Source organism: Nasonia vitripennis, chromosome 5 (genome assembly GCF_009193385.2).
Source record: "Nasonia vitripennis strain AsymCx chromosome 5, Nvit_psr_1.1, whole genome shotgun sequence".
In the NCBI taxonomy this organism is placed as follows: domain Eukaryota; kingdom Metazoa; phylum Arthropoda; class Insecta; order Hymenoptera; family Pteromalidae; genus Nasonia; species Nasonia vitripennis.
The window spans coordinates 21,915,774-21,936,464 of NC_045761.1; the positions used below are offsets into that span (position 1 = coordinate 21,915,774).

The following is a 20,691-nucleotide window of genomic DNA, read 5'->3' on the forward strand; positions in this document are numbered from 1 at the left end:
CGGCGGGTGTGGAAACTTGGAAATTGAGCTGTAAAAACCGGATACGCCGGAAGTTCTTATGGGCATAGACCTACACACGGCGGCGCACGCGCCTAATGTTTGCAATTTCCTCTGTTTGTCCGCGGTTTTCTTTCATTTTTTTTTCTCTTCTGGCGCGACTAGATGCGCAGGCTTGCTTTTGTTTATCCAAACGTATTACTGCAAATGTTTGAAAAAAAAAAGTTGAGTAAAAATGTCTCGGATAGTACAAGCAACCGATTTATCTGAAAGCAGGCGCCGTAAAAGTCATCGAAGCTCCTTCATATATTCGGCTTATCTCCCCGAAAAACCGGCAATCAATCTCGGAATCATTCACGCGTTCCAGATAACAGCGCTGCCGAGTGTGAAAAATCTCCAGACACCTCTCGAGGGTGTTTCCCATCCAAATACACACAGATATAGCTGCTCCAGTTTTCCCTCATTTGCATAGACGAGCAACAGGTCCCGAATGCAGTCGTCGCCGTTGGATCTGCATTTTTCACACCGATAACGGCCGAGATTCATGAGTGTGTTTTTGCCGTCGCAGCTCTGGTGGGGGAAACTGTCCAGAACTAATGGGCCGTGACCGAAGGCGTTTTCGAGGAGAGGAAAAAACGAAGCGCGCACGGGTATTATCGGGTATCGGTACGATTCTTGGGGTTCCGAGCTTTTCTCACGAATAAACGTAAGCTCCTTCGAGGGGCTTGTAAGAAAACTCGGACGCGACGCCGTGTGTCTAATTGGAGCTGATTTAGTGGATCGTAATGGAGAAATTCACAAAAAATCGTGTTCCTTCGCTTTTCTCACGATTTCAAGTGTGCGCGCGTGTGTGTGTGTGTGTGTGTAAACTGTTTTTGTGCGCAAGCAGGTGTCTATACTCGAATAAAAATTTTATACTTTCGCTTAAAAAAAAAAAAAAAAAGAAGGTACACCCCGCCTCCTAAAAATCAGCCACACGTGTGAATCTCATCCACGTCGTGGTACAGAAGCTGAATGGGCGGTCAGTGTCTCCAACAACCCACACACGTACACACACGTGCTCGCAGAGTAGCTACAACCGTAGCACTGCCAAACGCACACGCCACCAAGGCAGCACACATCTATATATCGGACAAGTTATACGGTCTTTTCGTCTCAAGTTACATTTTCGCCACGGCGAGAGAAACGTTATCCAGAGTCCTCTCTTCTCACCCTCGCTGAGGGACACCCCGTAGCGCTGTGGGCGCCAGGGCTGCGGAGAAAGCAGCTCGCTCCCTTTCATTTTCGTCTGCTTTTATATTGCGCACCACGACGATGCGTCGTATTAGTCAAAACTGGAGTGAGTGTGTATGTGGTGTTTTCTTTTTCACTAGCTATGCGACGCGAACGAAAACCAGAGACGATATTGTACCGGAGCGCTGCGAGTTCAAAGTGGGCCTGATGATGATGATGCTGCAGCGGTGCGCTTTTATATATAATATGTCAAGTGGCACGTGTGCGCTGCGGATCAATGAGGTCCTTATTTTTCTTGTCTCTTATATTCGAGTTTGTTTATTCGTAATGGGTTTGTATAGGTGCATTGATAATAAGTCAGAAATGTAAATCACGGCCTCGTTATATAGTATCTCGCTCCCGGGCCATTCGTTATCGGCCCGAAATAGGAGTTTAAAAGAAGGAGTTGCTCCTATATTATAACGTGAGCCCGAGAGAGGAAAGCCGCACCGACTAGCTATAAATCAGCCCACCCCACATTATCGAGGGTCGAGGTTCCGGGGGTCAGGCATCGGGCTACCGGAGAAAACTACGCCTACGCCCGGTGACTGTAGTCGTCACGGGGAGAGAGCCGTGCGAACGCGCTGATTAGAGGGCTTTTTCGAGTTATCTCTCTATGTGCGGAGAGTCATTATGAATTATTTTTTAATCGTCGTGTGGTTTTGCATGAAAAATGCTTTTTTTTTGTCACGAAATTGCAATTCTTCGGAAAGTTTTTTCAGAATTATACACATTTCTAATGAATAATGTACAGCATTAATTCCATCAATATTGTAAATAAATACTTCTCTCCTCGGCTGCAGCGCCGTCCGAACCAATTTCCCAACTCCACGAACTTTCAGCATATATAACTCAACATCCTAATAGCCCCGTCTAAATCCCTCTATCCACCAGCGCATGTGAACTCTGGGCGTGAAGATACGCGCGCGCGCGCATTTCACGCCTGGAGTACACCTCGCACGCGACTACGCCTCCCGATGAGCTCTCGGTTTACGTCGCTTTCATCGCTGCCGAATCGAGCGCCGATCCGCTTGTTTTAGCCCACTGATGTATTTATGGCGATTCGCTCGACTCGGCTTTCGAATTTACGCGCCTCTTTCTCGAGAGATCGGCGCTCTTTCGACTAATTAGAAAATTTTACGAGCCGATGCACACGTCCACACTTTATCATTGCAAAGTTATTGAGCAAACAGAAATTTTTAAGTTGAATATTAATATCGGTACTTACCGCACATACGCGTCCCGCAGCGTCTTAACGATTTTCCCCGAAAGCCAATAATCCACCAGCAGCGTAATCCTCTCCGATCGCGAAGCGCACTCGGGAGAAGGAGACACGAGAATAAACAGGAAAATCCTGCTTTCGGAAAACACAACGCGACTCTCCGGCACGCGCCATCACACGTGTGTCGGGAAATTCCCTCATTACAATGACCGGTCGCCGATTTTCCCGGCGGATCTAGTTTATGTGTACTGCAATAATCGAGAGAAGCGACTTTGTCACAATGTATACTGTAGCGGCGGCGAAATCCCTTGGAAGTGACTCTTGACTTACGGATGAGCTCAAGGTCTCGAGTGTGTGTTCAGAGAGAGAGAGAGAGAGAGGAGAGCTTCGCTATTATTTTTGCGGCTTTTCCACTCGAGAGCTTGGCGGTTTGGGGAGATGACACGAGCTCGAGGACCGGCGTCAGAAAGTCAGAAAGGTGATGCGCGCATAGGCCTGTCAGTTTGGCTGATAGAGAATCTATGCGACCGTGTGTCGCCTTTTTTTGGGTAATGGAATACTTTTGTTTGGGTTTGGGGTCGGACTTTTTAAAATTTTTTACTGCATTTAATACATAAAGTGATAACACGATTAGAAGACCTAGGGTTTCCTCACATTTCAACAAATATAATCACTTCCAACAATATAAGACCAAAATCATCTCCTATATAAAAGTCGCTTCTAACGGCATTACTCTATACACCAGATCATTTTTAACGAGATCTCGTCCAAAGCCTATTTCCCAAAAGTATACACACACAACATAAGTGCGTGACAATGAGCGAGAGAGAGAGAGAGAGAGAGAGAGAGAGAGAGAGAGAGAGAGAGAGAGCGAGAAAGTCCTATATACACGAAGGTGGCAAAAGGGACACCGAGAAAAGTCAACAAATATACGCGCGCGCGGGCTCCGGTCAAGAGTATATACGCGCGCTTATACGGCTGAACTCGGCTTTCCCCCGCAAATACGCGGCAAAGAGAGAGAGAGAGAGAGGGACGATGTTTATGCAGAGACGCGCCGGGATTTTCAACACTTTGACACGCTGCTGAGTTTCCCTGTTTTTCGAAGGTGAATATTGTGAATGTAAGTTTTTGCAAAGGAATTTTATTTGCGAATTCGAGCGTTGTGCGGCTTCGTAGTATACGAAAGAATTTTATAATCGAATTGAAATTCGCGCTTTATCGGGGTTCACGAAACCTTGACCTTTTTTTTCCTGGAAGTGTTATGAATTTTGGGCGAACGTATTATAAACCGTCGTACACTACTTTTATAATTAGTTACTATATCATCGTAAAAATTTACGGCAATTACTAAGGTATTGAGTAACTCAAGTAAAAGAAAACTAAATAAAATAAACTGAAAGAAGCTCTTATCAGCCGCGACGACCCCGTAAACTCTCTATAATACGTAAACCCCGCAGAAAGTACACAACTTTGGTGAAATTATCTCTCGACCTTTCGTCGCTCTTCGCTCTTAAAATATACGCGAGCGAGTCTCTCTCGTATACGCACAATTATACTCTCGCCGATGATGAGATGGACAGAAAAACAGCGCGATAAGAACCGCCCCTCGCTCTCTCTCTCTCTCTCTCTCTCTCTCTCTCTCTCTCTCTCTCTCTCTCTCTCTCTCTCTCTCTCTCGCTTTCTCTCTCGAGCCGCACGACGATCTCTCGGCGAAGACTCAATAAATCCGTTAATTTTCTCTTATTTTCTACCGCAGCTCTCGGAGCTCGGGTATATGCTTGTTATAAATTTTAGCTTCCTCCCTCTCGTCGTATATAACTCATTTCGGCGTGTACGAACATATACTTACTCGCTCGTCTCGCCTCTTCGTTATCATCGACACACCACTTGTTTATCTCTTGCGCTTCGGCGTTTTTTTTTCGTGATTTTTTGCAGCTACTTTTTAAGTGGACTACGTGCTGATTTAACAAACATTGAAGCGTTTATTTCGAGGTATTTTCGTCGCTATCTCTCGCAACGATTCGTTTTTTTTATGAAAAAGAGTACACGTTATAGTGCGTTAAAAAGTGGCCATGCGCCACCTATTGTCGCCTGCCACAGACTCGGAGAGAGTTTAGGCGGTGACGAAATTTTATAAAAATCGTTATATAAAATCGGTAATTGCTTACCGATCGTCCAACACCTCCGACCATCTCTCTCTCTCTCTCTCTCTCTCTCTCTCTCTCTTTCTCTCGCCTCAGCCAACAAATAATCTCTCACGCTCTCTTCACAGAAAAACACACGTAAAACAGAGCCATCGTCGGGAAATCAAAAGCCAAAACCCCTTTCCGTGCAAACACCACACCTGAAAAGAAAAGGAGTTTCCCAGTCGGAAGAAGAGCCTCTCGAGGAAAGGAAACCCATCCTTATTATATACATATATTATGTGTATGCGTATACCCCCTGAAAGTTTGTAGCGCATATACGAAGATGTTTGCGCGCGCGACGTCGAAAAAGCTGCGCGCGACTGTAATATACTTATATTTGCCTGACGTCACATCCTGCGCGACCGGACGTCCGGTTTTGCGACTCCTGGCTATGCGCGATAAGAGCGAGTCTATGTGCTTTTGTTGAAAAATAAAAAAGGACTAAGTGTGCAGTGCGCGCGTGTCTTTTTCTTTCGAGGAAAATTAATAATAATAAAATCGATCTTTTGTTACGTTGCTATGTATTGATGGATATTTGAATGTCAGAGAGGGTCGAGCTGCGGGTTCTCCCGATCAATGGATCGAAATGTAAGTGTTTGTTTTCTGCTTAATTTATAATATGTGTATACGTATAGCGAACGATGAGAGAAGAAGCTTAATATAGCGAGAGGAGCTGATCTCGCGAAGTTTTGTATTATAATTATGCATATTAATCATGTGTATTTATCTCGGCTTAATTAGACGCATTGAAGTCGCGGCCGATAAGGCGCCAAATTGCGTTTTTAATTAATGCGAGAAGACGAAGAGCCCGTGATTGATATTCTGCATATTCGGAGGGGCCTCACCAGAGATAATATAGTTGACACAATAAATCGAAGGGAAAAAAATTATTGCGTGCGCGAATAGTGTTGAGAGTATATACACGAAAATATTCCATTGAGAAGGCAAAGCTCTTTCGGAGTGTACGAAAATTAATTATAAATTTTTTATTATAACATTCGAGTTTGAGCGAAATTTCTTTCATTCGCGAGCCCGTCCACGCGCGTGTGTGTAATTCCGTTATCGTCGACGTGAGAAGCGGCGGCGCTACGGGAAATCGCTGTACTCTCTATGCGCCGTGAAATTTATCTGTAATGGCGTCGTTAAAAAAGCGGAGCATCGCTCGAAATTGAATTGATTGAGACAGAGTCGTATGCGAATTGGTGAAACGCAGAACTATATGATTTGCTATAGAATAATTACTCGTATATTTTTCATGACACTGTAAATGGCTATAACAATGGGAATTTCACGGATACGCGAACAACGACTGTTTGTTCAGCTACAATAAGGCCTTACGTATACGAATTCCTCGTACTTTCCACTCGAGCTGCTATTTTATCGCGAACTCGTAGTTTCCCAAGTGCCGTTGTACCCAAATCAAGGAACGTACGTGCTTTCCGTTTTTATCGATTGTGCCACTGACTTTTCGGGGCTGAACACTTGCAAGTAAACTATGTCGGCTAACGGTAGGCTCTCGTACTTTCTACCTTTCTCACGCTAAATACGTACACTTGTAAAAAATGACTTTTCTTATAAACCGAAAAATCTCATCGAACATTTTCATCCTCTCAAGAGACTCCCGCTCGGACGTGCAAACGCGCTAAACATCAACAGCACGTGCGCTCATCGAAAAACATGTGAGCCGCGTCGCCGAGTTCCCAAAACAGACATTACTTACACGCAGCAAATTTCGTTCTTTGAAATAAAAGTTCCTTAATTATAAATTAACCATCACCCAGCGGGCTTCCACACCCGACGAAGTTTACACACCGTCAGCCGCAGATTCTCACGTAGGTATACCTACGCACAAAATTCGAGAGGGACTCTCTGAGGCGGCCGCAAATATTTGCCCCATTATTATTTTACGGCGCGGAGCTTTGTGCCGCGCTGGATTAAGAATTTATAGGCTGCTCTTTTTTTTTTTTTTTTTTTTTTTTCGAGTCTACTGTGCTCGGACCGATCGAGAATATTGCGCAACCGATGGCCTATACTTATAGCGCTCGATCTCTTCTTCAGGGAAATAGGTAATGCGTCGCGTCGTTAGGCGGTTCGTTAAGCGGATTTGCGCGAGAGGTGTTTTTATGAATGTGGTTGGTACATTACTGCTGATGGCGAGGATTATATAGGGAAATTTTGGGGGCTGCGGGGATGCGACGGTTTTGAGGAATCGTTGGTGAATTTGTTGTTGTAGTATGAGCGTATTGAATTAGAAAGTGGAGATGGCCTTCTTATGTAAGGACTTTTATGATAAGAGAAAAAATTGTTGAGCCGCGTGGCATAGTTCACGCATCGAGCTACAGAGGGCAATAGTTTGCAGACTCGCGAGCCGCGTGTAGAATGTCTGGTTCACGGCTTTGTTGACAGATTTGACATTTTGAATTTTTGAATAAGAATCTTTGCGAAATATAGCATAAAAGTAATTTTTTAAACTTCAGAATGTAAATAAGATGCGAAATTTATTAAACAACGATTCTCTCAAAACGTAAACATTATACATTCAGCCGCAAATGAAACACGCACAGATCGACATAAGGTGAGAAGATTTTACGCAGTAACACAATAGCCTACTATTTGCATTACAGCGTACTAGTATCGCGTTACACCAAGCGTTCGTATAAGCAAAGGGTGATCTCTTCCTGTCCTTATTGAATTTCCCTTCCGCGAATCAAAAGCGCGCATTTTGTCTATAGCTTACTCATTCGCATGCTCGGAGCTTTTTTAATATTTGAAATTTGACCAACTGTATAGAATTTCGAAGGATGCGTAGTAAAGCGCAACGGCGGGAAATTTGAATTTTCAATTACCCCTTAAAAACGCGCGCCAGCCTCTCGAACTAAAAAACTCGAATTCTCCGAAGCAGCGCAATTTTTCAGCCTCTCGCGCGAGTTCACTGCGCCTGCTATAATTACGCAACGCACTAAACGCACGTATAGGGCACAGGTACAAACACTCTCTCGGCGTTAAAAGTCGCCGGGCTTGCGCTCTGGAAACAATCACGCGGCGAGTCCGCGACATTTCCTTATGGAACTCGTAAAACACGGCTTGGCAGTTTGTTATAAAGCTCCTACTGCCTTGCGCGCGTCCTTTCGAGCTACTCTTTTCTTTCTTTCCTTTTCTCTCCTATACTCGTGCTTCTCTTATTATAAGGTATAGTACACGGTGCTCACGTACTCGTTCTGCTGTATAACTGATTCAATGACCTTTGTCAGGCACAAGAGAGAGAGAGAGAGAGGACTTTTTTTCGATTATTATTGCGCGAGCGAGTGCAGTACAGGGGGTCTGGGTATAAGGAGGCTGCGTGCGCTGATGAAGTTCCAATTGTCGCGGAGGTACAGAGTGAAAGAAACTTTTATTTTGAAAGGCGCGATAAATATCGCCGTTTTCGACTCGGCGTCGCGGAATTTACAAACTTTCGCGCGGCTCTTTATAAACAAACTTTTCGACCGCGCTCGATATTCTCCTCCACGACGTTTGCGCTTCTACGGCAAATAAAAAAAAAAAAAAAATTCAAATCCTCAGCATCACTTGGTACTTTGGTAGGTATACGCACGTGGTCCGCAAATGGGGCATATCATCCGGCTAAGTACCGTAAAATCTCGCGAGAGAAGCTGCTCGTCTCTGTGGTAATTGTGTTTTGACAAGGCTCCACCGCCGCCGGCCGACGGGAGGCGGGTATTTCCTCGGGGACCACTGTATACATCGGTCGCGCCGTCGCTACTCGGACACGTGATGCCGGCGCAAGATGATCAATCAATCTGCGCCTACATTCTCGTCTCTCCACCTCTACTGCTTATATATATATATATATATTTCGGATGTCCGCTAATTTTTCGCGGCCCTGTTTTCCTTCGTCATTATAGTGTTTGCGCTTGGGATTCCGGGATGCAATTGTGAGCCTAATTGCGTGGGAGAGACGGGCTGTGCTTTGCCTGCTGGGGATTTTATGGTGTAGTTATTAATATTTTTTCAATATTTATAATTATTCAAAGGTAGAATTTTCATTATGACTATTTTTTTCGTAGAATATCACGTTCTTGTTAAAGGTTTCACGATTCAAAATTAAAATGTTAACATTAAAAATGTCAAGTAAAAAATGCCAAGCAAAAGTTCAACAAACCTTGCGCGCATCAGTCTAAGAAAAAAAAAACGAGCCAAGCAAAGAGATAATGCACAAGTACATCGTGTCTACCGCACCTTGTTTTGAAATCACGTATTAGCCAAACTAATCGACGCGAAAACCAAGCCCCTTCAGTGCTGCCGAGCCGCATCGGAATGAAAGCAATTTGTCATGGCACGAGTGGGTGGAACCTCTTATATGCATCATGATTAGTCTCTATTGTGCGTCTCAAGCAGCAGATTATCACCAGATGTATCCGCGGGCTTCTCTTGCATTCTCTTGCACATTATGGACATTTAACGTGTTTGGAGAGTCTATGTAAACAGTGATGCAGACGTTTATCGGCGGACGATGGGGACGGCGAAATTTTTCGTCAATCGTAACGCGAAAATTTGAGTGACTTTCAAAGAAGAATAAAACGAAACAAAGAATTTTTCTCTCAGCTTTCGCACACGAGTACACACGTTCACACGTCACCTCGCATCCTTCTCAACCCGTACAGATATCCACAAACTCCCATGTCGCTTTGAAAAAAAAAAGAAAAGAAAAAGCGCCGTTCAACGCTCTTCCTCTGTATTTTTCGTCGACCGATAACACCCGCATATATAAATACACGCTCAATCCGCGGGAACCCACGCGACGAATATATATGTATATACGCTTGTCCATCGCTCGCGTCGCACATACGTACGTTTCCGTCGTGTGCGGGAAAATATAACCGGCTGTTCTTTTTTTTCCGCCTTATCGCCAAAAGTACGAGGGCATATATAGACTTGATGGCTCAGCTGTCTCTCTTGTTTCGACCGTTTTGTCCGGGCTCTTTCGTTTTTTAGGGCGCAGCGCCGGGATATGTGTGGGGTGATTGTGCGGAGGTGTATATACCTGGAGGGGCTGCGCTGTTTGCGAAGTCGCCGCGCGCTTCGCTTTGTTTGCGGGCCGCGAGGGTTGAAGATTTTTCAGACTGATAAGTATATCGTTTTTTTTTTTTTTTTGGAAAATTTCACAACGATCGAAAAAAAAACTCCGCGAAAGATCGCAAAGATAACCCCCGAGTATATCAAAACACTCGGCTATCTCGAAGACGATAACGAAGTCAATCTCTAAAATCCTCTCCGTCCTCGAAAGCCCACGCCTCCACACATGCGGCTCTGCGCATATCGGATACTGTATACCGTCAACTGCACAGCGCATATTCCAAATTCCCCGCGCATACAATAATAGCGGCTTACTGCAGAGCCGTCGTCTTCGTCGTGAGGAGATAAGCAAATCAGCGCAGCGTATACATGCGGTTATCCAAGGATAAGGTTTTAGCACGTCTAGGGGCTTATCGTTTATCGCGCGCGACAGAGCCGCGATTAGGACTGTATACACCGCGTCTCTCTCTCTCTACTGCCTGAACGCGTGTGACGTCAGGTATCATATCGTCGAGTCTGCTACGTCGTCGTCGTCGTCGTCGTCGTCGTCGTCGTCGTATGTAGATCCTCTCATTGGTCGTCTGGTTAAAGGAGGAGCTCGTGTGTGTGTACGTGTGTGTGTGTGTGTGAGTTGGGTTTATCTCGGCGTCCTTGGCTAATCTCTCGCTCTCCGTTACCGCGTCGAGAGATTATACCCTATCAAGTGCGAGAGAGCTTCAGTCGCGGAATTTATCTCTATCGGTGGTGCCGCGAGCTTTTGTGGTGGACTATAGTGCTGATCAATGGGTGTAATTTGGATAAGAGCTGTGCGATGCGCTTTACGCCTGGTTTTGCGGTGCAGGTGTGTAGTTTCCCGGACCGATTTCATGCCGATCGTTACCGATCATTATAAGAATTAAGGGTATAAAAATGATCGATTCGGCAAAAACTCTTCTCTCAGCGCATACAACGACCTCGTGTACAGAAGAGCCCACTATATACACATACACACACACGTTCTCGTGCAGCGAACGCTTGGCTGTGTGGCTAAGGTCGTAAAAGAACGGCCGACGGCTATCGCATAGCGCAACGCGCGAGAGCGATATGCCCAGCCGGCTTATCTGAACTAGTTGCAAGCCGCTCGCGGCGCAGCGGTTCTCAAGCGGCCTCGGCTAGCCAGACTCCTCCCACGTTATTTACATGGCTCGTCCTTCCATCGCATACACGTAGCCGGCGTAGGCGAGTTCGAGGAAATTGTTCTCTCGAGCTTACTTTTTCCAAGTATATTCGTTGTGAGAGTCAACTATATAATTGTATATATTATAGTGCAGGTACTTGAATTATGTAGTTTTTATATATATACCTATATAGCGTCAGCTGGAATAGTAGATCAATGACTATATAAAATCGATATTTACACTCGACGACTTCTCTCAATGAACGTATATGCGGTAATCGGATGTTATAATACGGTACACCTCGACTCGCGGCCGCGTATATAATACGCATTCGAAACTGGGGGGTGAGTGTCGGGTATCGGAGGCTCTCTCGAATTCATCCGAGCCGATAAGAGCCCCTGGCATTCGCGTACGCGTTGAGCATTTCATTAACGAAAGTCGACGTGCTCGCGATTCTGCGCTTGTATTTTTACACACTTATGCTGAAATATCAGCCTCATTTCCACAGAGTAATTAAAAAAAAAAAAAAAAAAAAAAAAACAACAACAATAAACCTCAAGAAAGTATATAGGAAGCGGATGCACCTCGATAAGAGCTATCTCAGGCGAACCTGTCCCTACAGACATACCCCGAAACCGCCCACTCTTCTGCATCAGCATTTTACTACAGATAAGGGACAAACGAGAAAAGGTTCCCGCCTCGTCGTCGCTGCAGATACATAATACTTGTGTATACGCTTCAACGCTGCTATAGAATAACGCATACACAGAGAGAGAGAGAGAGAAGGAACACTACGAGATATCGGCACACACATACGTGTCTCTGTACGTGTGTGTATACAACACACGAGCGCATTATTATCACTCGGTATTTCGTGAAATCAGCCGGCGCGCCGAGAGCTATAAGCCAGGCTCTCAGTGCGCGATCGCAGGTCTGCGCTAAAAGAGGTCCGAGTGTATTCGGGAGGTGCGAGAAGATTCGAAATTTTTTTTTTGTGAATTGTACGAACGTCCGCGTATTTTGTTGTAAGGAAAGTTTAGTGAAAAGTCGGGCGGTTATCGCGAAATAACGTGAGCCAGTGTAGTGAGGCGATTGAAATTTCCCGGGTTGTGCGTTGTGAAATTGATGCGGTAGCGTTTGAATATTGTTGTCAATCGCGAGATTATCAATTGTTTACCGCTAAGTGTGTCATCATGAATGCAAAAATTTATTACTCCTGATTATGTTAGCGCGTTTATCCGTTAAATTTATTAAACCTCTAGTAAATAAAAAAAACGATGTACACATGTCGCCTCATAATAATAAAAGCTGTGCGTATCAAATCCCGCATTGAATAAAATCCACCTATATTCATATCCACTCCACACACATGAAAATTTCAATAAAAATACTACCTGCAGAACAAGCTACAGCACCTCGCCCTCTGCACAGCAGCAAGTCCAGTACACGAGACGCAGAAGAAGAAACGGTAGAAACGAAACTACACTTGCGACCCGCGGGATATTACACACGATTTCCATAAGAGAGCTTGCGTTTCAGGAAATTCTCGCTCGCGCGCGGGAAAACAATAACGCTCTCGGCTCTTACTACCGCTGCTGCTGCTGCTGGCGCAAAAAAGAAAAAAGTTCCGTGACGCGATGAATTTCACCGCTACGGACCACAACGCGGCCTTTTGTGTATACAGTATAGCGAGCGAGTGCTAGAGTCGAGACTAGTGGAAGAAAGAGTAAACATATACGCGACGGGATTTTTTTACTTCTCTCTCTCTCTCTCTCTTTCGCTCGCGATGCTTTTGTTCGTCGAGGTATTTGGAAAAACGTGCAGGTGCGCTTGGGATTAAAGAGTACGAGCTACTTTCGATAGTCGAAAGATTGAATGAATTTTTGAAAAAGTTAAAAATAAATTATTTTATCAACAAATATGCCTGTTGCATTGTTTATAATAGTTGTGAATAAAGTACAACCTATACGTAAGTAATAGTAATAGCCCAGAGGCGAGTTGTTATGGCAATTAAAAAGTAGAAGCAGTTAGTCATAGGCTGCGGTGCGTAATAAAATTGTTCTACTTTTTTGCACCACACACAGTATAGCGCGAGCTGTAGCCGAGTTAAAATATTATGTAGGATAGAATTAACAAGAGAAAAATTAATTTTTTTTTTATCCGGAAAAATAGCTACCAACTTATGCTTTCATTTCTATTATTATAGTATCTACATATGCTGGTAGCAACATCTTGCGTAAGCGCATAGTGCACGGAATTTGCATAAATGGAAATATTTAAAGTTGCTGCATTATACGAGCGCAGCTATTTTTTTTTTTTTTTTATTACGAAATATTTACGAGGAAAAATAATACCCACAGTAGTCATGAGTTGAAAAACATTTTGCTAGACCATTCGTATAAAACGTATAACGTACGATATACAGTTCCATTGGAATGAGTTTGATAAAAATTTAAAAATACTTTAACGTTGTAACTCGTGCAGGCGTACAACGTCACAGAAATTTGAATAACGATTTCCGAAAAAGAAGAAACTATCAGTGGGATATATCTGAAGATCATCGTTAAAACCCGCGAAAAAAAAGCGCTTATCATCGATTCCAACGACGATCATTACTCTTCCAGTTTTACGATCGCTCAGTTGCATCAGTCCGAGCTGACATGGCGTATACATATAGAGTCTTATCAGCCTGCACACGGAATATCTTTCTCGAAAAAAAAAAACGAGCGAACGAATAAAAAGCGATAAAGGTCTCGTGGAAAAAGTGGAAAACCGAGAGAGGGAAGAGAGGACACTTGAGTAACGATGCCACCGTAGAAGGGCGTATATGGTCGAGAGTTAAAATGCGCAATAGACGAGATAAGACCGAAAAAGAGAGGCAGAGACCGACCGGAAAGTGGGACGTTTATGCGTCTGTACAGTAGTTGTTGGATCGAGCGATGTGTTTTGATAAACCGAACTCTCTTAGTCATCGAAATTATAAATTACGATGTTTACTCTCGGTGAACGAGGAAATTGCGCAAATAATTATTTATTGTAAAGAGGGTAAATTTCAAAGGATATTCACGAAAGGCGGAGCGGCCTACGATAGGCTCGATCGGCTTCTCGGTATAAAACATTCGCCAGCTGCTACTGGCAGAGCGCCATTTTGAGGAATCCTTTCTCCTCCCAACTCGTCCTCGCTGTCTATGTGTGCATACTGTCTACCGACGGCTTCTCCTCCCACATCCCGTGGATTCTTTGTTCGCTTCGATCGTCTCCGCGTTACATTGCGTTTCTGTGTGGCTCATATATATATATATAGGAAATTCTAAAATTATTTGAGTTTTAAAACTGTATACCAGTAAGCATCATAATTTAATTGGAGAAAAAGAAGAATTTTATTTTTAATTCAGCAGCGGCGTCGCGAAGGTTTTCGAACAAGGCGACTCTTTCACAATGCGGGATGTGGCTCGAACCACTTCCTTTCTGGAACTCGTAGTGTAGTTTGTATAGAGGTCAAGCATAAAAGTGTCCTCGTGTGCGCCGAGCGAGCCTAGATTTCAGCTAATTGTATATGAATATTTTTATTAACAATATACGAATAAGTAAGAATAATTGTTATATATAAATCGTTCACCAAAAACTGATAAGCCATCGAATCCGTCCAACCACGACGTCTCTATCACACCCTTTTCGGCTTTTTTTATCTCTTCGGTTGACTGCGCGCGCTCGAGAAGAAAAAGCGCTTTTCAAAGACGCACGCACATAAAGGGACACTTGAGGCATCGAGAGAAGTATATATAGCTCGAATGATTTAATGCTCTGGTTTACGTGATCCCTGACTTTCGTCGACCCCGGACTTTTTAAAAACTACTCATCGGTCGTAATCTCTTTGAATTTAACGATCGAACGTTTTATTCGATGAAAAATAAACGAAGATGTGCGACTTTCTTATACAGTACTATAAATATGAAAATAATTATCCAAAATTTATGATGCTCATTCTATAAGCAAGCATTCAGCAAATTATTTTCCAATGATCTATAGATCACGATCTATATAATCACGCGTGATTATATACAAAAGATCGATTAAGAAATCAAGTGACCTCAAGCGCAGCACGTATTAGTCAGCAGTTGATGATGCTGGTGGTGAGAAACTTTCCTTATCGAATATTTGTTATGAATCGATTGAATAGTGCAAAAATAGTAATGGGCGAAAAATCCTATTATCGTTCGCAAGATTGATACGAAAAAACTTATTATCAGTAGACATAAATACTAGGATTACCAGAAAATATCCGAGTATAGCGCGATAATAATTTTCTTTTCAACTCACACAGTGTATAAGTACAATCACGTGCCGAGTTCGACCGGAAAAACGAAAAAATCGATTATCCTTAATAAGTATACGATTAAGTCGTTGAAAATAAATCGTTTATAAATATGTGTCTCACTTTATATCTCATCGTACGATTAGAATTTATCTAAATGCTCCTAATCCACTCGTTAATACACGCGTATTGGCAATTATCGAGCGATATTGTTTAAACATTTACGTTTCGCGTATACACAGACTCGCGATAATTTATATCGCATTGTTACACTGTACTTACATAATACGCTTCGATATGATGCTCTCGAATCAGTTTAATTAATGTATATATTATCTCAAAATAAAAGATAGTATATAAAGGCACAAATTTTTTATTTTACCACACGCGGCACACACCCCCAATTCTACGAATCTCCCGGTATTATACCTCTACATACACACCTCCGTCTCGCGCAAAAGTCAAAACATCCTGCCGCACTCGTGAACCAAACAATAACATAATCGAAACATAATAATTAGCGGCTCTCACTTTCATCGCCGAATTGCAAAACAGAGAAAAAAAATCGTCATCGACGGTGCGTCACGGTCCTCTTTTTTTTTTTTTAAACGTCGCGCGTTCGTTCATGAATCGAACGAGTGTAACAGCGGTCCGGAATGTTATATGAGGTGCCGGAGCTCGAGCGCCTAAAAACAATCGAGAGAGTAAGAGAGAAAGAGTCTCTGTATAAGAATTCGACATCGACGCCGGCACACGTGCGATCGCTTTGAGAGTTCATTCATAAATCTGTTCGGGATACGCACTTGTCAGGTCGTTTTATTTTTTTTTTAAACGTGTGCTGTATAAGTGGGTGATGAAAATTTGAAAGATGTGCGTTTGGGCTTAAAGCGCCATTGTTGTGTACACTGACTCAATGCTTTATGCGTGAAATGATCCTATTAAAAAAAAAAATAATAATAAAACTATGAAGAAAATCTTGATTAATCGATAACCGATACCTAAATTTTCAACGCCAATCTCAACTCTGCGCACAGCAAAAAGAAGTCCGCAAGAGAAAAGTGCCTCTCAGCGGTATATAGGCCACAGCGGCGATAATAAATACGGAGGTGCGCGACTATTGCATCGTCGCACACACACATAACACATGCATAAATCGAGCAAACTGCAGGGGCGGTCTTATCGTCGTTCCGATAATCCACTGCACGTACACGTATCTCTGTGCATTACACACAGGCTATTCATCCCCGACGCTCCGGACTCAGTGACTCGCGGACCATCATCGGCTCGGTAGTTCGTGCGGACCTTCCATAACATACTCATCGTCGTTAAAAAAAAAAAAACGAACTCGAATCGCACGATTTTTCGCTTTTTGCGTTGTATAACGTTCTTGCGCTAGTTTCTGCTTACACAGTGTGTTCTACGTGGATAATATATGAAATCGGTATAACCGATCGACAGAGTGTATAATTTTTGTACATGTTTATAAATAAACGATTTTTCAAACTACTCACCGTAGCCTCTAGAGCTGAGATCGGTAGCTGGCTCTTTGTTCTCCTCGACGATCTTCCTCCTCCTCATAGTCCTTAAGGCTGTACCGATCTTCGATCGAAAAAAGCTCTCCCTCCAGTGCACTCCGTGTTAATCGATTACGATATCGTCTATACGATTCTAAAACTATATCGCTGCCTTCTCTCTCCCCAACCGTCATTCCACACACCCACACCCTCGCCTTTGTCCTGTGTACAGTGTATATTATATTGTCGTATAGAGCTTATCTACTACTGTATACGTGTATGTGTATACGCGAGGGTATAAGACGGTAGTCGTCGGCGCGCGATCGGCAGCTCTATGATCAGTAGTCGCGACGGCGGTCTATACTCGGGCCTCGTCGGCTCCATATGCGCGCGTGTGTGTGTGTGTGCGTGTGTGTGTGAGTAATAAGCGCGAAAAACGAGGCAGCGGGAAGAGAGAGAGAGAGAGAGAGAGAGAAAGAGAAGAGTACATGTGTGCAAGCGCGAGTGGGGGTGCGGTGTGCGCGAATCGCGCGAGAGAGGCCGAGTTTTCGTGCGCTTTGACTTTGCGTGCGGTTGTTGCTTGTTTTGAAGAGATTTTTTTTAATATTTTTTCTGTTGTGAGTTTTGTGACTGATGAACGATTTTTGTTTGAAAATTGACGATAAACTCCGATATGTACTAAAGTTTAAAAGTTAAATGACGATCGTAAATCTAGCGAGAAAATACAAATAAACATATAGAATGGAGAACAAGAGATGAGTTGAGTTTTAAATCAACAGTTCAACTTCTTTATTACTAGATATGTACTTACAAGTGTGTACAAATCGACGAATTAGCTGTCAAAAGAAAAAATTCATACGCACTTATATAAAAAAGAAAAGTTTACGTAAGAGCTCTTCTTTTTCATCTTAACGATCGATGACGTAAAACCATCACTACTAATGAAAGTCTTTCCCCCACATTTATGTATACTTCATCGAAGATTTTGCCGGTATTAAAAGAATATATTCAATGGCAGATATTGTTTTTTTTTTTGTTCTTCTTTCCTCTCACACACACTCACACTATATATGCACTGGAAAATTAAATGCAGTGTTCTCATTTGGCAGACATCGTCTCTGTATAGCTGCTTATTTCAAAGAAATACGCCGACCATTTCGCTATCTCTGGCTCTTTCATTGGTACATTTATCACTTAGTGAAAAGGCGCTTTAAAAATCGGCATGATTGAAATGAAGAGTGTTTCAATTGATTCGGTTTAATTTTAAGTAGAATTATTAAAGGATACCAAACTGCTAGCCCAAAATAAAATAGCAAACAAGGGCAGTCAGAGCTGTAAAATCGCCACTTTCTTTCGAAGCTTGGCTCTTGGTTAGACATTCTAGCATTCTTATATAATACATATTGTACATGTTTGTCCAACACCCAAAAAATTCAAAGCATCTAATTAATTCTGTCTACTTCCGATGCCACAAAAAGGATAGCGACCAAATCACAACTGAATGACTTGACAAGAAGATTTAGCATGAGAATAGCAACATAATTTATTTCTAATTGATAGGCACGATTCGTGCGCATTGTAGGCACGAAATAATAGATGTAAAAAAAAGAAAACATTCGATAAAAAATGGCTATTCGCTATTTACACACATTTATGTATCTATATGACTTAAACTGCCGTTAATGCAAATCTAACAGAAAAGTCAATTCTAAGAGCTCCTTACAGATTGGTTTAATGCCGAGTAACAATGATAAATCGTTACATAAACGTATTTACGACAATGTGTAAATTACGAAATGCAGTTGAATTAAAAGCAATTAATATATCGTTACGATTACGATTACAAACATAAACTCGTTACGTCATCTGTTAAGTTAAGTGAAAGTTGGATCACTCTTAAAGGTGCCTGTGACAATATTAACCGATACGCTGAGATATTTGGCTTAATTTTCACCAAGCAACAGATTAACCAATGATTAGACCACAACCTAGCCTGAACTGATTCTTGTTGTGATTGAGCATTCCACTGAGTGCAAACGTGAATGGCAGTGGCTGTAATTTCTTCTCAAGAACAGCACCAACGGTCCAATTCGAGTCCACGCTTCCTGCAATTTCATTCGATTCGCATTTTATTTATAAATCAGCTGGCGACAAAATCACCACATAATCAAGAGTGATACCAACCTTTGAAGACTAAATCTGCTTTGGGTAAATCGACTTGGTAACCAATAGTAGCTACTGCTTCTTGCATTCTACTATTAACTTCCAATTCCGCTCCTACTTGCACTTGTTGACTAGCTCTTTGATAAAAGCAAAGGTGACAGCCAGCCAGACCTGAGTGTAAAAAATTAATCGAATTAAAACATGAGAAATTTAAAGCTCTCTTACTCATTATAATTTCATCAACCATGTTTACCTAAACTTCCACTAATGGTCGAATCTCCATTTATGTAACGCCCAGCTAAAGATACAATTGAAATGTATCCATTAGGAACTGCAGGGCCTTGCTGGTAAATCATCTCTCCACCCAGAGCCAATTTTGGCGTCACACTTTGGAGGTAATGCAAAACCATCAATCCTGAAAGCAGCAATAGAAAATTCAGGTTGCAATAGTTGCAGTTAATCAAACAATTAGCCAAAAAAAATAGATTTTCAATGATTACCAGAATTGTTGAGTATGTCTGGGTTTCCCAGAGTTGCTGACAACGAATAGGTGTCCCCACGGTAGTCTGCTGTCATCTGAACAGCACTGAATTTGCTACGCTGTACCTGCGTAGCTAGCTTCCCCCTAATTCTGTCTGTGAACTGGTGGATAATATTGGCATTGAGATTTCCAGTGGGATCAATGTCTCCTACCAAAACTGGAAATGTTTCTGTTGGCGAAAGCTGCTTTGATCCTACATAAGTTGCTCCAAACCTGCCCAAATGATAGAAATGCATTATTCAAGTATCTAATTCACTTACAACAAATCATCCTACTGATTTCTCACCTATAACCAGATGGCATCGCAGAGCTCATATTAATTGTGTGAGAGATTTGGAAGTGGCTGCTGAGACCTTTGTTTAACATTAACTTAGCACCCTCAAAGTTTATTGGGAATATTTCTGAAAAATAAACAATATATTCAATACAGATACAGGCAATTAATTAATGTATAGCATTCCTTCCTCCCATTACACGAATCACATCGGAGATTCTAATCTGTCACAATCAGCGGAAAGTTTCCTCAATAAAACAAGCAAAATCAACAAACTCCAAGATCCAGTCAACCAATACCCACTATCCTACATCCAGCCACGCCGCAAGCCAGTTGTCATTGCTCTACTACCCAATACTCATTGCTCGTTCCAACTTCCCATTGATAAAATCAGTAAATCCTTATCACGACCTATCAGCCAACCTCTGCACAACCAACCATCCGTACATCCAGTCGACAACCACAGGTAGAGAATCCAACTCACCCTTGCACTTCTTGTGCAGATCCTCCATGGTGCCAGGGTTCGGTAACTCCTCGGGGCCAGCCGGGGTTGCCTGGACCGGATTGTCCTTCGGCTCTGCTGCCGGAGGCGGTTGGAAACCCATCGTCGGCGGAGGCGGAGCTGTCGCTGCGTGAACGTTGCCCATCTCTGTTTATCACTTGACTCCTCGAGAACTACTGCTGCGACAGATTATATAGAAGAGCGACGGCTTCCTGGGTTAGAGATTCGGCTGCAGCGCGACTTCGGACGGTGCGGTTACACAAGTCAGCGTGCTTCGACGTGCGGCGCCATTTGTAGAGGAATCTAGCACGAGTTTCCGATTCACGGGTTGATTATACTCGCGCTGTCCCTGTCGCACTCGTTGAGAGATCAAGATCTTCGGTTATCTCCGAGGTTTTTGAGGTTAGGATATGCGAGAGACATTTGCGGAGGTGATAGATGGGGCTGTCGTCAGTGGCGGGAGAATTTACTTTTT

At 43.0% G+C, this 20,691-nt stretch overlaps 2 protein-coding genes across 6 annotated transcripts in view; both read right to left on the reverse strand.

The window, feature by feature from the left end:
* Nucleotides 1–17,479, reverse strand: part of LOC100124017 (transcription factor GATA-4) — a 38,965-nt gene extending 21,486 nt beyond the window's left edge. For 4 of the 5 annotated variants that reach the window (XR_004344973.1, XM_032600237.1, XM_032600234.1 and 1 more), the window contains exon 1: nucleotides 16,734–17,479. Coding sequence is in view for 2 of the 5 variants with exons in the window: in XM_032600234.1 (XP_032456125.1) it covers nucleotides 16,734–16,800 (67 nt within the window). In the remaining 3 variants the exon portion in view is untranslated. The other variant, XM_032600236.1, reaches the window with a different exon arrangement.
* Nucleotides 17,480–17,496: 17 nt separating this feature from the next.
* On the reverse strand, nucleotides 17,497–20,623 carry LOC100124015 (mitochondrial import receptor subunit TOM40 homolog 1). Its single transcript, XM_001607777.6, has 6 exons — nucleotides 20,199–20,623; nucleotides 19,727–19,841; nucleotides 19,400–19,653; nucleotides 19,153–19,314; nucleotides 18,921–19,070; nucleotides 17,497–18,841 (listed from the first exon to the last, which is right to left on the reverse strand). The coding sequence occupies exons 1-6, from the start codon at nucleotides 20,359–20,361 to the stop codon at nucleotides 18,702–18,704; spliced, it is 984 nt and encodes a 327-aa protein (XP_001607827.3). The 5' UTR covers nucleotides 20,362–20,623; the 3' UTR covers nucleotides 17,497–18,701.
* Nucleotides 20,624–20,691: the final 68 nt, after the last annotated feature.